This window comes from Takifugu rubripes, chromosome 17 (genome assembly GCF_901000725.2).
Source record: "Takifugu rubripes chromosome 17, fTakRub1.2, whole genome shotgun sequence".
Lineage (NCBI taxonomy): Eukaryota > Metazoa > Chordata > Actinopteri > Tetraodontiformes > Tetraodontidae > Takifugu > Takifugu rubripes.
The window spans coordinates 7,178,583-7,196,077 of NC_042301.1; the positions used below are offsets into that span (position 1 = coordinate 7,178,583).

The following is a 17,495-nucleotide window of genomic DNA, read 5'->3' on the forward strand; positions in this document are numbered from 1 at the left end:
TATGTCACAGAGGGCTGGGTGAGCTATTCTAGGAGATACAAGGAAGTCTGCGTTGGTTGCTCTGCTTAGGATACGTCTCCAATAGCAACTGAGAACTATGCCCCCATGGCATCCAACGCTCACGTGGTTGCCAGCTTCCGTGTTCACCCCTGTTTGTGTGCATTTGCATGGACTTGTGCTCGTGTCCCTGTTTTGCATTCACTTCTGTTGCGTGTAGGGATGAAAGTAGATGCCACCTATCAGTTTTAGATCTATAACAGAGAGGGATGAACAAGTTAGTGTCAGTTACAGATGAGGGAGTGGAGCGATGTGACTTATCGATCCCGCCAGGTAATTACAGCAGGATTTATTACCAGAAACAGAGGAGGGGTAGAGGGAGGCAGAAGACCAGATTAGGGATCATGTTTAGTTTGAAATTTAGAAGTCAGGTTTTTGTAAGATTGAACAAGGTCACAAAGGCACAAAGACAGATGACTGCACCCCTCTGTCCTATTGGTGCCGTGTGATGTAATCACTATTTCTTTTGTTCATTTCTATTTTGGAATCCTTGTGTAATTCAGTGGCCAATGCTTCTGAGTCCAGTCTGAACAGCTGTTCATCCACTTAGCCTTTCACCCCTTTCATCACCACAGCGATGTCACCTGTGCTCGGCACGCAGACGAAACTTTGATGTGAAGGTGGGCTCCATCACTACAAGCCTGACGACATCTGTGGTTTGTGAACGTGTGGGAGTTTTGGGCTGTTTACAGAGCTGTGTAGGCGTTAAGTATGATCTTCTACGTGCAGTTATGTTCGTGCACTAACAATGTTGTTCCATAATTTATAAAAAAAAAAAAGTTTGAGTTGCCGAACCACATCCTGTCTTTCAATGTCACACAGAAACATTTTTTTCTATTGATCACTTTGAGAATTATTGTCATTTCTGAATAGTTCTGGATTTTTTTCACATTTATTTACCATCGTCCTAGTATGGTGAACCATTGATACGAAAAGTTAATGACATAGTTAGATGTTACTTACACTTGGTTAAATGAAGAATCTATTCAAAAGCTACTGACTAGAGTTTACATGTTGCTCTTGCTGTTTGTAATAGAAGGAACACATTGATTTCTTCCATGTTCCAAAAATAAAAGGAAATGTTTTCTGTGTGTGCGTGCTGCATGTGTATCTCTATCAATCTGCAAGCGCTGTATTGATTTGTCAAAATATATTTTCTCTAATGTGCAGCCATCTGTGATGGTGTGTGTTGGGGGGCACGTAGTCTCCAACCCTTAAGAAAAGCATTTATCCAGGTTTCCAGTCATTGGGTGAAATAGGAGGGGGTTCAATCATGCACAGGAATACACAGAAAAAATAGAAAGAATCATGAAACTAGCAGCAGCAACAGCAGCAGTGCAGCAGCAGTCTTAGTAGCAGTAGTAGTGGAGCAGCAACACCAGTGGCAGTAGCAGCAGCAGCAACAGCAACAGCAGCCGCAGCAGCAACAACAGCAGCAGAGCATCAGAAGCAGAAGTAGCAGCAGTAGTAGTAGCAGAGAAAAACCAGCAGCAGAGCAGCCGCAGTAGCAGCAGAAACAATAAAAACAGCAACCGCAGCAACAGCAGTATCAGCAACAACAAAAACAGCAGCAGCAACAGCAGCAGCAGAAGCAGCAGCAGCAGCTGCAGTGGCAGAACAGTAGCATCGGTGGTAGCAGAGCAGCAGCAGCAGTAGCAGTGGCAGTAACAGCAACAGCAGCAGCTTTTATATCTACAGTAGGAGGGAAGAGCTGAGGCATCTCAGGGAGCTGCACGTTTGCTACATGTGAGCTGAATCAGGATATATAGCTGGTTACATCAGGCTCTGGCTCCATCCTGCACATGAACCTGACATAATCTTCATCCTCCTTCCTTCTGTCCTAATGTGGTGATGATGATGATGATGATGATGATGATGATGATGATGATTTTGATATCTCTCTTGTTTGATTGACTTCTTTATTTATTTAGCACTCAAGCCCAATTTGTTCTCTTCTGGCCTCAAACAGGAGGAAGAACCAGCATTGAGTTCTCAGCAGGGAGGGAGAGAAGAGAGGTGGGGGATCAGCTTGCTCCTCCTCTTATCTCTCACTTAACAAAGCGTGTGATGAAGACAACGAGCCTTCTCCCTCTGCTGTTGCCTTCGCCCTCTTATTTGTCTGCTGCTCGGCTCTCTTTAACTGTCAGAGTGCTAGTTGAACATGGCAGCTCTGACACTCTTCACATCTCTTGTTCTTTGCTGTGTGCTCTCACACTTGTGAGGGGGGTGACAATATCACCATATTGCGTGATGTAGCATGCATTTGGGTTTTTTGGGGTTTGTTTTTTTTGAGGGGGGGGTGGTCTTAGAATGTTTTATGCTACTGTTATTAATTTCTTGGGTGCAGATGCAGCCAAGAGTTTTCATCTTCTATCTGTAGCAGCAAATGTACCTTAATTGTCTGTAGATTCAACACCAGCATATTGTAAATATTTGTCTGGTTGACATTGCATGCACAGACACAAACAATCTAGACTAGTGTGAATTTAGTGATAGGCCCTCGTGTCAGCGTCTGTCCACTGGGTCCCTGTGGGTCCACTCCTAGCTAACCTTCCATTTTCCTTAAGAATTCTTGACCGACTGGAGCACTTGAAGAAATCTTTTGCTCATGACATAGAGAACAGAAACAGCTCTTGACTAATCATCTTGTCTTAAGACCCTGGACTTGTGTCCAGCACTCGGTGCTGCCTTTAAACCAGTTGATCCCAGCATCTTGTTGCAGAAACTGGACTATTGCATTAGAATTAAAGGGACATCTGCCTAAATTGCAGTTTATCCAATTTGTTCATTCACCCATCCATCCTACCACCCATCCATCCTACCTACGACCTACCACCACTTTTCCTTTACCAGGGTCACTTTTCCAGCTCCCTTTGGACAAGAGGTGGGGTCCAATCTGGACAGGTCACCAGGGACAAACAACCATTCACACCTAAATCCAGAGTAGCCTATTCACCTGAGGAAACTGTTCTTTGGCAGCACCGCACATGTTCTGATTACACTGATGGTAGCCAGATGAAACAGAGTAGTTTCAACTGCAAGAGCTTGTAATTTTTGAGCTGGAGGCTTATCTGGAAGCACCATCTTCTCACGATCAAATCCTCCACTCTCAAACACGTACCCTAAATAAGTACTATTGTGAGGCCGACACAATGCAAGCGTAAGGGCCAGCAGCTCCATTGAGAGGCGAGATGGAGGAGGGAACATCTCACCAGGTGAACACACTCTTTGAGTGACTCCCTGTGCTGCAGAGAGGGGCCCCACCAGGTCTGATGTGCTCTCTTAAATGGTGCCTCATTATCTCTTACTGACAGTGTTGTTGTGGTTCAGTTCCTGGTCATGACTCGGGTTTCTCCCCTCCTCCCCCATCTGCAGGAGCGGCAGCCAGGGGCGGGCCGATCCCTGGGGAGCGCTGAGCCGCTGACGCACCTACAGCTCGTTACCTTAACTCAGCGGCTACTTAAGCTCTCCTCTCTTTGCCTCTGGTGCCGGATTGTTGTCTTTGCTGCAGCATCTAGCGCCAACCCTCTGAGATCTCCAGTTTTCGCCTCGCATTATCCAGTGCCTACTTCCAGTGTTGTGAGTTGTACCAGTGCCTCGTCACTGCTTTTCGTTTGAACTTTTCTCGACGGTTTTTCCCCTTTGTGGTGATTATTAGTTTGTAGTTTTCGTTGTCACTTTGCTAGAGTTTCTGTTGCTACTTTTATTGATTCCTTCGTTCCGTGAACTGCTTCGCCTTGCATTTTTGTTATCAATAAAGAACCATTTTCTTTTACTCTGCATCTGGGTCCTGGCCTCCTTGACTGTCCGTAACAGAACAATCCGGCCACCCAGCAGAGTCGGACCTGGTGAAGCAGACACTCTCCACGCAAGTGGCGCGGGTTCACCAGGTGGAGTCGGCTCTGCGTCAAATGTCGGAGCACATGCAGCGCATCACGGCTGGCGTCTCGCAACTCAGCGGTCAGCTGGTGGCCCTGGACGAACGGTTTCCTCGCACACCGGACACCGCCGCGTCGGTTCCAGCCAACAACCTGCCGACCAACCCTGCTCCACTGCCACATGAGCCCTATATCCCCATTCCAGGCAGGTATTCAGGAGATTTAGGGACATGCTCCCAGTTTTTGCACCAGTGCCAGTTGGTTTTTGCCCAGCAACCCCTCACTTATTCCACCCCGCAAGCCAAAACCGCCTTCGTAATGAGTTTGCTCACCGAACAGGCCGCCGCCTAGTCCGTAGCTATCACCACACAACACCAGGAGCTGATGAGCGATTACTCCAGGTACATTGAGGAGATGAAGCGGGTTTTCGATCACCCGGTAAAAGGAAGACAGGCGGTGAACCAACTGCTAGACCTCCGACAGGGTAACTCCTCAGCCTCTGACTACGCCGTAAACTTCCACATTTTGGCGGCGGAGAGTGGGTGGGGGGATTCAGCCTTGCAAGCCATATTTCTCAAGGGGCTGGCAGGAGAGTTGAAGGACGAATTAGCGGTTCGGGACGAGTGCCACTCCCTCAACTCCCTTATCGATTTAACCATCCGTATCGATAATAGGATCAGGGAGAGAGCCAGGGAGCGGCAGGGGATGTAGAGGGGACGTTTCCGCAGCTACACCCAGTTTTACTCACCTGATTCCTTCCCGAGATCTCCTGCAGCCTCCCACTACACCCAGGAGCAACCACCGCTGCAAGCAGATGAACGCATGCAGCTGGGAAGGACACGCCTCACCCCAGCGGAGAGACAATGCCGCATGCAGAAACAGCTGTGCCTCTACTGTGCGCAGCGGGGCCACTATATTTCCCGCTGTCCTCAGGTGCCAAAGGGATGGGGTTCACCAGAAATCAGAGGGACCGAGTTAAGCCGTATATCTTCCTCCTCCATGTCAAGGATCCAAGTCCAAGGTACGATCTATCTCCCCGAACACTCCTACAAAGGTGCTAGAGGATTCCGGCGCAGATGAAAAGTTTCATGACTACCTCCCGCTCCGGCTTGGCCAGGTGAAAAAGTCTCTTGGTGGGGAGAGTGGCGCCTGTTACCCCCCACAGACCTTACGAATGCGCCATAGACTTGCTCCCCGGCGCCACTCTCCCCACCAAGAGACTTTTTCACCTGGCCAAGCCAGAGCGGGAGGCGATGGAGAAGTACATTACGGAGTCACTGGCAGCCGGTCTCATTCGTCCCTCCTCGTCTCCCGTAGGGGCGGGGTTCTTCTTCGTGGAAAAGAAAGACAAATCCTTACGCCCCTGTATCGACTATACCGGACTGAATGACATCACCGTAAAGAACAAGTACCCTCTCCCTCTGATTGACTCAGCCTTCAGCCCCCTACACACAGCTACGGTGTTCACTAAACTAGATTTGAGGAACGCCTATCACCTCATTAGAATCAGGGAGGGGGATGAATGAAAAACGGCTTTCAACACCCCGCTAGGCCATTTTGAATACCTAGTAATGCCTTTTGGATGAACTAATGTTCCTGCCGTTTTTCAATGTTTAGTCAAGGACGTGCTGCGGGACCGGCTAAATAGGTCGGTGTTTGTCTACCTGGATGACATACTGATTTTTTCCAGGTCGATGGAGGAACATGTCGGGCACGTGCGGGAAGTGTTGAGGAGACTACTGGAAAATAAGCTATACGCTAAAACGGAAAAGTGTGAATTCCATGTGTCGTCTGTAAGTTTTCTGGGTTTTGTGATCGAGAAGGGACACCTTCGCGCAAATCCTTCGAAGGTGGCAGCAGTTAAGGAGTGGCCCGTGCCCACTACTCGTAAGCAGCTTCAGCGTCTCTTAGGCTTTGCCAACTTCTACCGACGATTTATACGAAACTACAGCCGCCTGGCAGCCCCACTCACGCGTCTCACGTCTCCCAAGCTCACTTTTGTCTGGTCTCCAGTTGAACAGCAGGCCTTCAAAAAACTAAAAAACATGTTTACTAATGCCCCTGTCCTTACGTACCCAGATCCAGAGCGACAGTTCGTGGTCGAGGTTGATGCCTCGGACTCCGGGGTAGGGGCCGTCCTCTCCCAGCGCCATTCCACCGATAACGAGCTTCACCCCTGCGCCTTCTTCTCACGTCGTCTCTCCCCAGCTGAAGCCAACTATGATGTAGGTAACTGGGAACTCCTGGCGGTGGTCCTGGCTCTGCAGGAGTGGAGGCACTGGCTGGAGGGAGGGACACAGCCTTTCATCGTGTGGACGGACCACAAAAATCTCACCTATGTGCACCGCTCGCCGCCTGAACTCACGACAGGCCCGCTGGGCCTTGTTCCTCAGCAGGTTCCGTTTCACTATCACATACCGCCCCGGCTCTCAGAACACCAAGCCAGATGCACTCTCCTGCCAGTTTTCCCTGGAGGAGAAGGACCCCTCCAGGGAGACCGTCCTGGATCCGGAGTGTGTGTTGGGCGAGGTCCACAGGCCAGTCGAGGCGGAGGTTCGTGAAGCGCTCCAGGGACAGTTGGTTCCAGACGAATGCCCGCCGGGCCGGCTGTTCGTCCCGCAGTCCGCCCGGTCGTCAGTGCTCTCATGGGGACACACCTCCCGAATAGCCTGCCATCCAGGAGTCCATCGCAAACTAGCCCTCATCCGGCAGCGCTTCTGGTGGCCATCCATGGCGGCGGACGTCCGGACCTTCGTCGCTGCATGCATCGTATGTATGCGCAGCAAATCCTCACACAGGCCTCCCGCAGGACTCTTGCTGCCGCTACCCATTCCCCCTTGTCCCTGGTCCCACATCGCTGTGGACTACGTTACCGGTCTGTTCCCCTTTGAAGGTAGCAATACTATTTTGACAGTGGTCGAACGCTTCTCCAAGGCCGTACATTTCGTTCCCCTCCCTAAACTTCCCACCGCCTTGAAGATGGCAAACCTCCTGACATGTTTTTAGACTTCATGGAATCCCACAGGACATTGTGTCAGATGTCCTGTGGGACCTTCAGCAATAGAGTCAACCTCAGCAGGGCTAAGATTATAATGACTGATCCCTGGGGAAACACACGGTGGTCCTGGGATCAGCACAGGGATCACTTCCTTAAACTTAGCTACAGCATTATCTGAAAGACATCTGCTATAGTAAGACTGAGCTCTGAGGATAGAAGAATCCTTAATCATAAATGTAAAAGTGATCAAAGAATGGTCTGACAGGACTGGGTTCTGAGGGAACACTGACACATGTTCTACCTCAACACCATAAGTCAGGACTAGATCTAAGGTGTGGTTAAAGCTGTGAGTTGGTTGGTTTATCTGCTGGAGGAAACCAACTGACTCAAGTAATGAAATGAAGCCATTTCTAAAGCTGACATTTATAACGTCCATATGGATGTTAAAGTCTCCAATGATAATGACTTTTTCCGTTCTAAGGACCAAGTCAGATAAGAAATCAGAGAACTCAGACAGGAACTCTGAATGTGGCCCAGCAGGGGGCCGATATACAACTACAAACAGAAGTGGCTTTTCTGTCCTCCAGTTCAGATGAGTGATGCCAAGAGTCAGGCTTTCAAATGAACTGAAGCTATGTTTTGGTCTGGGATTAATTAATAACTTGGAGTGATAGATTGCTGCCACTCCCCCTCCTCGACCAGTAACACGTGAAATATGATAATTAAGATGGGTAGGAGGAGTAGATTCATTTAAGCTCACATACTCCTCCTCCTGAAGCCAGGTCTCAGTAAGACAAAATAAATCAATGTGACGATCCGCTATCAGGTCGTGCACTAACAGGGATTTACACAAAAGAGATCTAATATTTAACAGTCCACACTTAATTGTGATATTAGTTTCTCCAACTTGTGCTTCAGTATTAATTTTAATAAGATTTTGGTGATTGACCGCTCCCCTGCTCTGTGCTTGGTGAACTTTTAACCGTGGAACAGAGACTACCTCTATAGTTTTAAATATGTTATTGTTGGCAGATGAGGGTTCTAAGGAAGCAGCAGAGAGGTGTGTAAGACTACAACTCAGCATCCTGGTCTGGACCCTGGATTGTCAGGTCACTTTGGGTCTAATAAAGTGTGGACGGACCACAAAAATCTCACCTATGTGCACCGCTCGCCGCCTGAACTCACGACAGGCCCGCTGGGCCTTGTTCCTCAGCAGGTTCCGTTTCACTATCACATACCGCCCCGGCTCTCAGAACACCAAGCCAGATGCACTCTCCTGCCAGTTTTCCCTGGAGGAGAAGGACCCCTCCAGGGAGACCGTCCTGGATCCGGAGTGTGTGTTGGGCGAGGTCCACAGGCCAGTCGAGGCGGAGGTTCGTGAAGCGCTCCAGGGACAGTTGGTTCCAGACGAATGCCCGCCGGGCCGGCTGTTCGTCCCGCAGTCCGCCCGGTCGTCAGTGCTCTCATGGGGACACACCTCCCGAATAGCCTGCCATCCAGGAGTCCATCGCAAACTAGCCCTCATCCGGCAGCGCTTCTGGTGGCCATCCATGGCGGCGGACGTCCGGACCTTCGTCGCTGCATGCATCGTATGTATGCGCAGCAAATCCTCACACAGGCCTCCCGCAGGACTCTTGCTGCCGCTACCCATTCCCCCTTGTCCCTGGTCCCACATCGCTGTGGACTACGTTACCGGTCTGTTCCCCTTTGAAGGTAGCAATACTATTTTGACAGTGGTCGAACGCTTCTCCAAGGCCGTACATTTCGTTCCCCTCCCTAAACTTCCCACCGCCTTGAAGATGGCAAACCTCCTGACATGTTTTTAGACTTCATGGAATCCCACAGGACATTGTGTCAGATGTCCTGTGGGACCTTCAGCAATAGAGTCAACCTCAGCAGGGCTAAGATTATAATGACTGATCCCTGGGGAAACACACGGTGGTCCTGGGATCAGCACAGGGATCACTTCCTTAAACTTAGCTACAGCATTATCTGAAAGACATCTGCTATAGTAAGACTGAGCTCTGAGGATAGAAGAATCCTTAATCATAAATGTAAAAGTGATCAAAGAATGGTCTGACAGGACTGGGTTCTGAGGGAACACTGACACATGTTCTACCTCAACACCATAAGTCAGGACTAGATCTAAGGTGTGGTTAAAGCTGTGAGTTGGTTGGTTTATCTGCTGGAGGAAACCAACTGACTCAAGTAATGAAATGAAGCCATTTCTAAAGCTGACATTTATAACGTCCATATGGATGTTAAAGTCTCCAATGATAATGACTTTTTCCGTTCTAAGGACCAAGTCAGATAAGAAATCAGAGAACTCAGACAGGAACTCTGAATGTGGCCCAGCAGGGGGCCGATATACAACTACAAACAGAAGTGGCTTTTCTGTCCTCCAGTTCAGATGAGTGATGCCAAGAGTCAGGCTTTCAAATGAACTGAAGCTATGTTTTGGTCTGGGATTAATTAATAACTTGGAGTGATAGATTGCTGCCACTCCCCCTCCTCGACCAGTAACACGTGAAATATGATAATTAAGATGGGTAGGAGGAGTAGATTCATTTAAGCTCACATACTCCTCCTCCTGAAGCCAGGTCTCAGTAAGACAAAATAAATCAATGTGACGATCCGCTATCAGGTCGTGCACTAACAGGGATTTACACAAAAGAGATCTAATATTTAACAGTCCACACTTAATTGTGATATTAGTTTCTCCAACTTGTGCTTCAGTATTAATTTTAATAAGATTTTGGTGATTGACCGCTCCCCTGCTCTGTGCTTGGTGAACTTTTAACCGTGGAACAGAGACTACCTCTATAGTTTTAAATATGTTATTGTTGGCAGATGAGGGTTCTAAGGAAGCAGCAGAGAGGTGTGTAAGACTACAACTCAGCATCCTGGTCTGGACCCTGGATTGTCAGGTCACTTTGGGTCTAATAAAGTGTGGACGGACCACAAAAATCTCACCTATGTGCACCGCTCGCCGCCTGAACTCACGACAGGCCCGCTGGGCCTTGTTCCTCAGCAGGTTCCGTTTCACTATCACATACCGCCCCGGCTCTCAGAACACCAAGCCAGATGCACTCTCCTGCCAGTTTTCCCTGGAGGAGAAGGACCCCTCCAGGGAGACCGTCCTGGATCCGGAGTGTGTGTTGGGCGAGGTCCACAGGCCAGTCGAGGCGGAGGTTCGTGAAGCGCTCCAGGGACAGTTGGTTCCAGACGAATGCCCGCCGGGCCGGCTGTTCGTCCCGCAGTCCGCCCGGTCGTCAGTGCTCTCATGGGGACACACCTCCCGAATAGCCTGCCATCCAGGAGTCCATCGCAAACTAGCCCTCATCCGGCAGCGCTTCTGGTGGCCATCCATGGCGGCGGACGTCCGGACCTTCGTCGCTGCATGCATCGTATGTATGCGCAGCAAATCCTCACACAGGCCTCCCGCAGGACTCTTGCTGCCGCTACCCATTCCCCCTTGTCCCTGGTCCCACATCGCTGTGGACTACGTTACCGGTCTGTTCCCCTTTGAAGGTAGCAATACTATTTTGACAGTGGTCGAACGCTTCTCCAAGGCCGTACATTTTGTTCCCCTCCCTAAACTTCCCACCGCCTTGAAGATGGCAAACCTCCTGACATGTTTTTAGACTTCATGGAATCCCACAGGACATTGTGTCAGACCGTGGACCCCAGTTCACCTCGCAGGTTTGGAAGGAGTTCTGCCGGGCCCTGAGAACCACCTCCAGTCTCACTTCAGGGTACCATCCCCAGTCCAATGGCCAGACTGAGCGGGCGAACCAGAGTTTAGAGTCCTCTCTGCGCAGTGTGGCCTCCCGCCTCCCGTCCTCCTGGGCCACACACCTGCCCTGGGTAGAACACGCCCACAACTCCCTCATCAGCTCAGCTGTCACCTTTTATGGTCAACCATGGTTACCAACCTCCATTGTTCCCGAGCCAGGAATCCGACGTGGCAGTACCCTCTGTCCGCGCCCAGTTCCGCCGGGTCAGATGAGTGTGGCGGGAGACCCAGGCCACCGAGCACCGGCCCCCAACTACCACGTGGGGCAGCAGGTGTGGCTCTCCTCTCGTGACCTGCCCCTCCAGATGGAGTCCAGAAAACTCGCCCCCAGGTATATTGGCCCCTATCCAGTAGATAAAATCATTAATTCCAGCGCAGTTCATCTCCGTCTCCCAGTCTCCCTGTACATCCATCCAGTGTTTCATGTATCCCTCCTTAAGCCAGTTATTGAAAGCCCCCCACCAACCTCCTGCAACCTCCTGCGACCTCCTGCCTCGTCACTGCTTTTCGTTTGAACTTTTCTCGACGGTTTTTCCCCTTTGTGGTGATTATTAGTTCGTAGTTTTCGTTGTCACTTTGCTAGAGTTTCTGTTGCTACTTTTATTGATTCCTTCGTTCCGTGAACTGCTTCGCCTTGCATTTTTGTTATCAATAAAGAACCATTTTCTTTTACTCTGCATCTGGGTCCTGGCCTCCTTGACTGTCTGTAACAAATGTTCTTGATTATTTCAGAGTGCGTGACACCAACCAGATGTCCCTCTTTTGATCATCCAGCAGGTTACTGCTGAACGGAGTCAAGCAGGAAAGTAATTAATTTGCACCGTTTGTTTCCCTCCTCCGCCTGAAGCCAACGGGCCGTGAGCTCTTACTGAGCGGATGGTCGCTGATGCTTTGGGAAAAAAAGCGCCGTTTGTGTCAATCAAGCAAAGCCTCCCCCTCCCCCCTCTCGCGTACCTCTCCCTGCCTCTATCGCTCGATCGCCTCCACTCGTGTTGGTGCTCTTCAGCCAAAGCGTTTACGCACGGCAGTCGTTCGTAAACGCTCAGGCTCGCCTCGGTGATCCTGCGTCTACTCAAAGGCAGATCTTCACACCTAAAGGTAAAGATTTATGGGACATGTCGATACGGGGTACCGAAGAGAAGACAGTGGGGAGAGGAAAAGAAGTGAAAGAGAAGAATAATGGCAGGTGGGGAGTAAAACGGAGCATTTCGGTTTCCCGCATCAGTTGAGAGAGATAGAGAAAGAGGAGGGAGAGGGAGAGATGGCACAACATTATCACATACAGAACACACGGGGATGTTGCGCCACCGAGACCCAGACCCACCCGAAGCAGCATCACATCACCGTTCTCCTGACATTCATCTTCCACCAACGACTGCGCGCCAGTGTCGCTGAGAGGTAAGACGGCGAGCTGCAGCTCCGGCTTTACACAAACTTCCCTGTGATGACAAAGTCCCTGGCAGAAATATGTAATCGTTCCTTCATTTAAACACAGCAATACTTATCTGGGGCGATTCATTTGCAGAATTATTTCCTGAATAGGCCTTTATTCCCTCCAGCATAGTCCTCCTGTTTATTCTATAGGTAACGATTGTTGCAAATTCTGTAAGACCTTTTTGCTATCAGACCAAGAAATGTAACTTATAAAAGCAGTCATACGTTTAAGTAAACGAATGTTTAAAAAAACACTTTCGATTTAGATAGTAAAGTAAAAAATAGAAATCATGCAATAGAATAAAACAAATGAACTTGTAGACAAAGAATATGGAGCCTTTATGATGATAATGTGCTTTTAGTGTTAGTTATTAAAATGACAGCTAAAAACTTATAAGTGAAGCCACAGGAGTAAATACACTTCTACGCCTCCGTGTGGAAAATCATAGTACAACACATGTAACAGGTTAATACATAGATAACGGAAAAACTTCAACATTCACAACAGCTGCACGGCTTCATATTTCTAATGATTGATCAATGAAAAGATGTTTAACAGAGAGACAGATCTGCACTTGGATAGATCATGACTCACTTAAAAATGTTTGAAAATCTCTATCTTTATTGATAAGATCCTTACCGCTTGTTTGTAGAATTGTTAGGAGCCATCTCCTCTATAACTTTCTCATCACACGTGTTTTAAGGGCGAGAAATGAGAAGGTGAGCAATGATTATTAATATTCAAACAGACAGGGCAGAAAGAGAGGGAAACATTTTAGAAAATGAATGTCAGGTATAAAAAAGAGAAAAGAGAGAAAGGGATGCTGTGGGATGTTCTCTTCCTCCTGGCTCCTGGCACATACATTAAGATGCTAATACTGCTCTTTTTGTCTCTCTCTATAATTCATTGCATTTTGTTCCTTGCTCTGCTTCACTTTTTGCCAGCTTTTTTATTCTTGCACTTTTCTCTTGCTTTCCATTTCCTCAACACTGTCCTGCACCCTGTCTTCCCCCCACACCCCCCACACCCACATTGATGAATAGGTTGCGAATATAGGTAAAGCCGTAGAGCTCCCCTCCACCTCGCCACAGTGTCATATTAGCACATGACCAGCTTTAGTTCATTTGTGAGGATTGACTTTTGTCTTGTGTTGTGTTATGTCATGTTGTGTTGCATTGTCTTGTGTTTTATTTTGTGTTGTGTTGTGTTAGGTTTTCTTGTATTGTTTTCTTGCCTTGTCTTGTTTTGTGTTGTGTTGTGCTGTGTTGTCTTGTGGTATTTAACTGTGATGTCTCTTTGTGAGGTTAGATAAGCTCTAACGATGTAAGTTGTTTACATCAAATTGTGCACACACACACAGTACAAAAGTTCACTATTTCCTTTTGCTTGTGTGCTCTCTCTGCAGACAATCATCTTGGACTCCCCTGTCTCTTCTTATGATTCCAGTGTGAGGCTCCTGGAGATGCCACGTTAAAGAACCTAAACATCCTAAATATCAGACGCAGCTCAACTCTCCACCTGCCATGGTGACATGACACACCCCTGAGTGGCTTTGCTTGTATGCCAGATGCACAGACATCCTTCGGGGTCGTTAGAGCTGCCAATTGCTGCCGGTACTCTTCAAGGCCTCAGAAAAGAATAAATAGATATTTCTTCCTGCTGTGTGCAACAACCCCTGGCTCTGCCATGACAGTGGCTGTTCGATTCCAGCGCCACTTGCGTAGACTCCTGCTCCTGTTGGCTTCGTGCTGTCTCCTTTCACTCTTCCTCTCAGCCTACTTTCTTTTCACAAACTCTTCTCCTGCTATGCAGATTGGACAATCCCCCGAACCTGCCTGCTCTCAATCTCTCTCCATGACTCCATACCATAAGCTCCCATACCCATATCCTCCCAACCCCCCACAAATACATGTCCACACTGACCCAGTGGTACTGGTGCTGGTGGAGTCCCAGTACTCCCAACTGGGTCAAGACATTGTCGCTATATTGGAGTCATTGCACTACAGGTTTCACATGGAGATTGCCTCTGGGAAAGGTGACCTACCACCATTGACTGAAAAAGGTCATGGCCGATATTCCCTCATCATTTATGAGAACTTGTTAAAGTATACAAATGTGGACATGTGGAACAGACAGCTGTTACATCAATACTGCACTGAGTACACAGTTGGTGTCATAGGATTCTACCGCTCCACAGAGAACTCCCCACCCCTTCTGAAACTCCGAGGCCTCCCAGTGGTGCTCAGGACCAACCAGCTACTCTTGGACTGCTGTGTCGTGTCCAGCTCACCTCTGCTCCACCTGACTAAGCCTGGCACAGATCGTGGAAATTTACCTGGAGAAGACTGGACCACCTTCTCCTCCAATCACTCCAGTTACCAGGCGGTGCTGCAAGCACGCTCCAAGGACGGAGCAGGAGCGAGTAGCGGTGATAGTCCAGAATCAGGCTTTAATTCAGGCCTGCAGGCCACTGTGGTGCAGGACATGGGGCTTTATGATGGTGTGAGGAGGGTTCTGTTTGGAAAAGGTCTGGGATACTGGCTTCATAAACTCATCCTGGTGGATGCCATCTCTTACCTGACAGACAGAAAACTTATGTTGGGACTGGAACGGCACATCCTGGTGGACATAGATGACATTTTTGTTGGAAAAGAAGGAACCCGCATGACCGCCAAGGATGTGAAGGTATTGTGATGTGTATATATTTGTTGTTTGGGAAAAGGAGAAGATGTATTTATGCCCATAAACTCTGCTGGGTGTCTGTGTTTCTATTTCATACATATTTGTTATATTGGCGGGGATTCAGTTTTGACCAAGAGCAAAGAAGCCATGAGAAGGATATGTGTTGTCCATGAAAATAGATGAAAGAAAGAAAGAAAGAAAGAAAGAAAGAAAGAAAGAAAGAAAGAAAGAAAGAAAGAAAGAAAGAAAGAAAGAAAGAAGTGGTGAAATGGTCTGGTGAAAAGATGAATGGCTCTTTTTCCTTTTTTTTCCCCACGTTCCACCTACAACGGAAACAAAAGAAGAGTCGACTGTTCAGCCCACCTCTCTATATAGCCAGTGTTTCAAAACATATTCTTTACTTTCAAGCGCAAACGTGTCTGGGTGTCTGTGTTTGTGCAAGCATGTGTGTGTGTGTGTGTGTGTGTGTGTGTGTGTGTGTGTGTGTGTGTGTGTGTGTAAGAAACATAAGGAGCAGATGAGAAGAATATGTGGGACTGGGATGTGAAGAGTGTGGTGGGTTGCAAAGCAGAAAAGAAAAAAAAGGAGCTCTGTTCATTTTATTTTTTCCATTTTTAATCTACCAAATCTTCTGCTTTGTTGCAAAAATGCACATGAAAAATCACTTTTTGCCATCAAAGATGACAGAAAGATTAGATTTCGTCCTTTTTTCCCCCTATGTCAGTATATTTTGTTTAATGTCACAAAAACGGTGACTTGTTGCAATGCATCTGTCCAGCTGAGAGGACGGATGAACTCTCTCAGCATCTGCTATCCTCCTGGAGCAGTGTTCAGCAAGCATGTTGGCATTCATGCAATATAGAGGAAATAAATGTATCAACAACCCATTTACATTCTGCAACCACAGATCCAGAAGAACTATCCAGAAGACAACTGATGGTCTATAGTCTTGAGACCCAATTGCCAAAGAGACACTAATTCATATTTGAAACATAATAGAAAGTAGTACATGTATACATAATATGTGTACATAATAAAAGTAATCCCCGACGAACCATCAAGCCTGTCACAAAGAAAGAGAATCTGTCTGCTTTGCACTTCTGTTGCCATGTAACTGCCCAGAGCTACACAGCTTCTACTAGCTGAACAAACTACACAGAAATATAACAAAAACACAATTTATAAATGACATATGCACAAAAAAAGGGTAAAAATTAAACCCTGATCCATGGACGCAGATGTAGCGAAGTAGACGCTGCGAAGTAGACGCCTGCCTGTCTGCCTGTCTGTCTGTTTGTCTTTCTGCCAGATGCATAGAGACATAATAAGCAGGTATCAGACCATCCTGCCTCTGTCACCTTCAGACACCTTCCATTGCAACGTATATCCTTTTCCATGCAACAACGGCTGACATTGACTGATTACATCTTTGAATGTGCCTCACTGCAGCAAAGCCTAACAGTCCTGCTATCCCTACTGGAGGAGGCAGAGAGGCCAATTAAAATGGTCCTCCTCCTTACTGTTCTCAGCCTACCAGTTCATCTGGTGACAAACCCTTATGTCACCAAACACGCATACACACACGCTTTGATCTTTTAAAATGACTCGGTGAGGTGTCCCATGGATCACATTTCTCCAAATGAGAAAATGTGTCAGTAAAGAAGTGTCACTGATGATGTCAGTCCCTGTGTTTTTATTCATTGACCTTCTTTGTTGTCATGTGAAATTAGTGTTAAGAAGACCGTTTAACACAGCTCTATCTTTGTCTCATATTCTTTATCTCACCCATCTCTCTCATTCATTCACCCTCCTTTGCATCAGTTTCTGGGTCTGAGTCTTTGATCACTCACTTCCTAAAGTGGTCCTGACGTAGTCATGTGATGAAGCATGACACCTTCCAGAGCAGCATTAGCTTGAAGCTAAACAGGCAAGATTATGTAGAGATACAGATGCAGACAGAAATGCTACACACTTCATATTAGTTCAGATTTTCTTCCAAGCTAAATGCAAATTCTCTGTATCTACAAATGACATTCCATCCTCATCTTCATCATCACCATCATCATCATCAAAATTACTTTGAAGTGTTCCCTTCAGTATTGGGGCACATTAATTAGAAATAACTCTTTTCCTAAAAGTCCAGGAGCCATTTTCACAGATTCACAACTTTATTTATTTTCTGAAAAGCCTCAAAACTCTATTACCTATAAAATTAAATTCTACTGAACTATCTGGTCTCCAGGAAGAAAATAATCGCATGTCCTTTTGCACATATTATTATTATGACATGATTACACATATTATATTATTATACATAGATAGAATGGACACGGCAGCTGAGTGAATAATAGTGCAAAACCGATAACAGATAATGAAGTTTTCATATGCCCATTATCACATTAGTCTGAATCTGAGACACAAAAATGAATTAATGTTGTTAAATTTTTTTAATTTAAATTTAATGGCTTTGAGATATTTTGACTTTTATTCAGCAATATTTAGTCTTCATAGTGAATTAGGATAAATAGTTTGTAATGGACTGAATAGAGCTGAACTCATTCCATATCTATATTCCAAGTCTTTTATATAAGTAAAGGTGACATAAACAGGAGAGCAAAAATGTAGGAAGCTGCTGAAGTGACACTAAAC

General features: G+C 47.2%; 1 protein-coding gene across 5 annotated transcripts in view; it reads left to right on the forward strand.

The window, feature by feature from the left end:
* Positions 1–11,688: 11,688 nt before the first annotated feature.
* ndst3 (N-deacetylase/N-sulfotransferase (heparan glucosaminyl) 3) overlaps positions 11,689–17,495 on the forward strand; it is a 49,241-nt gene continuing 43,434 nt past the window's right edge. For 3 of the 5 annotated variants that reach the window (XM_029850139.1, XM_029850143.1, XM_029850142.1), the window contains exons 1-2: positions 11,689–12,127; positions 13,570–14,849. In XM_029850139.1, coding sequence (XP_029705999.1) covers positions 13,725–14,849 — 1,125 coding nt within the window. In that variant the 5' untranslated portion in view covers positions 11,689–12,127; positions 13,570–13,724. Of the gene's footprint in view, positions 12,128–13,207; positions 13,221–13,569; positions 14,850–17,495 lie in introns of all 5 variants that reach the window. The other 2 variants (XM_029850140.1, XM_029850141.1) reach the window with 2 other exon arrangements.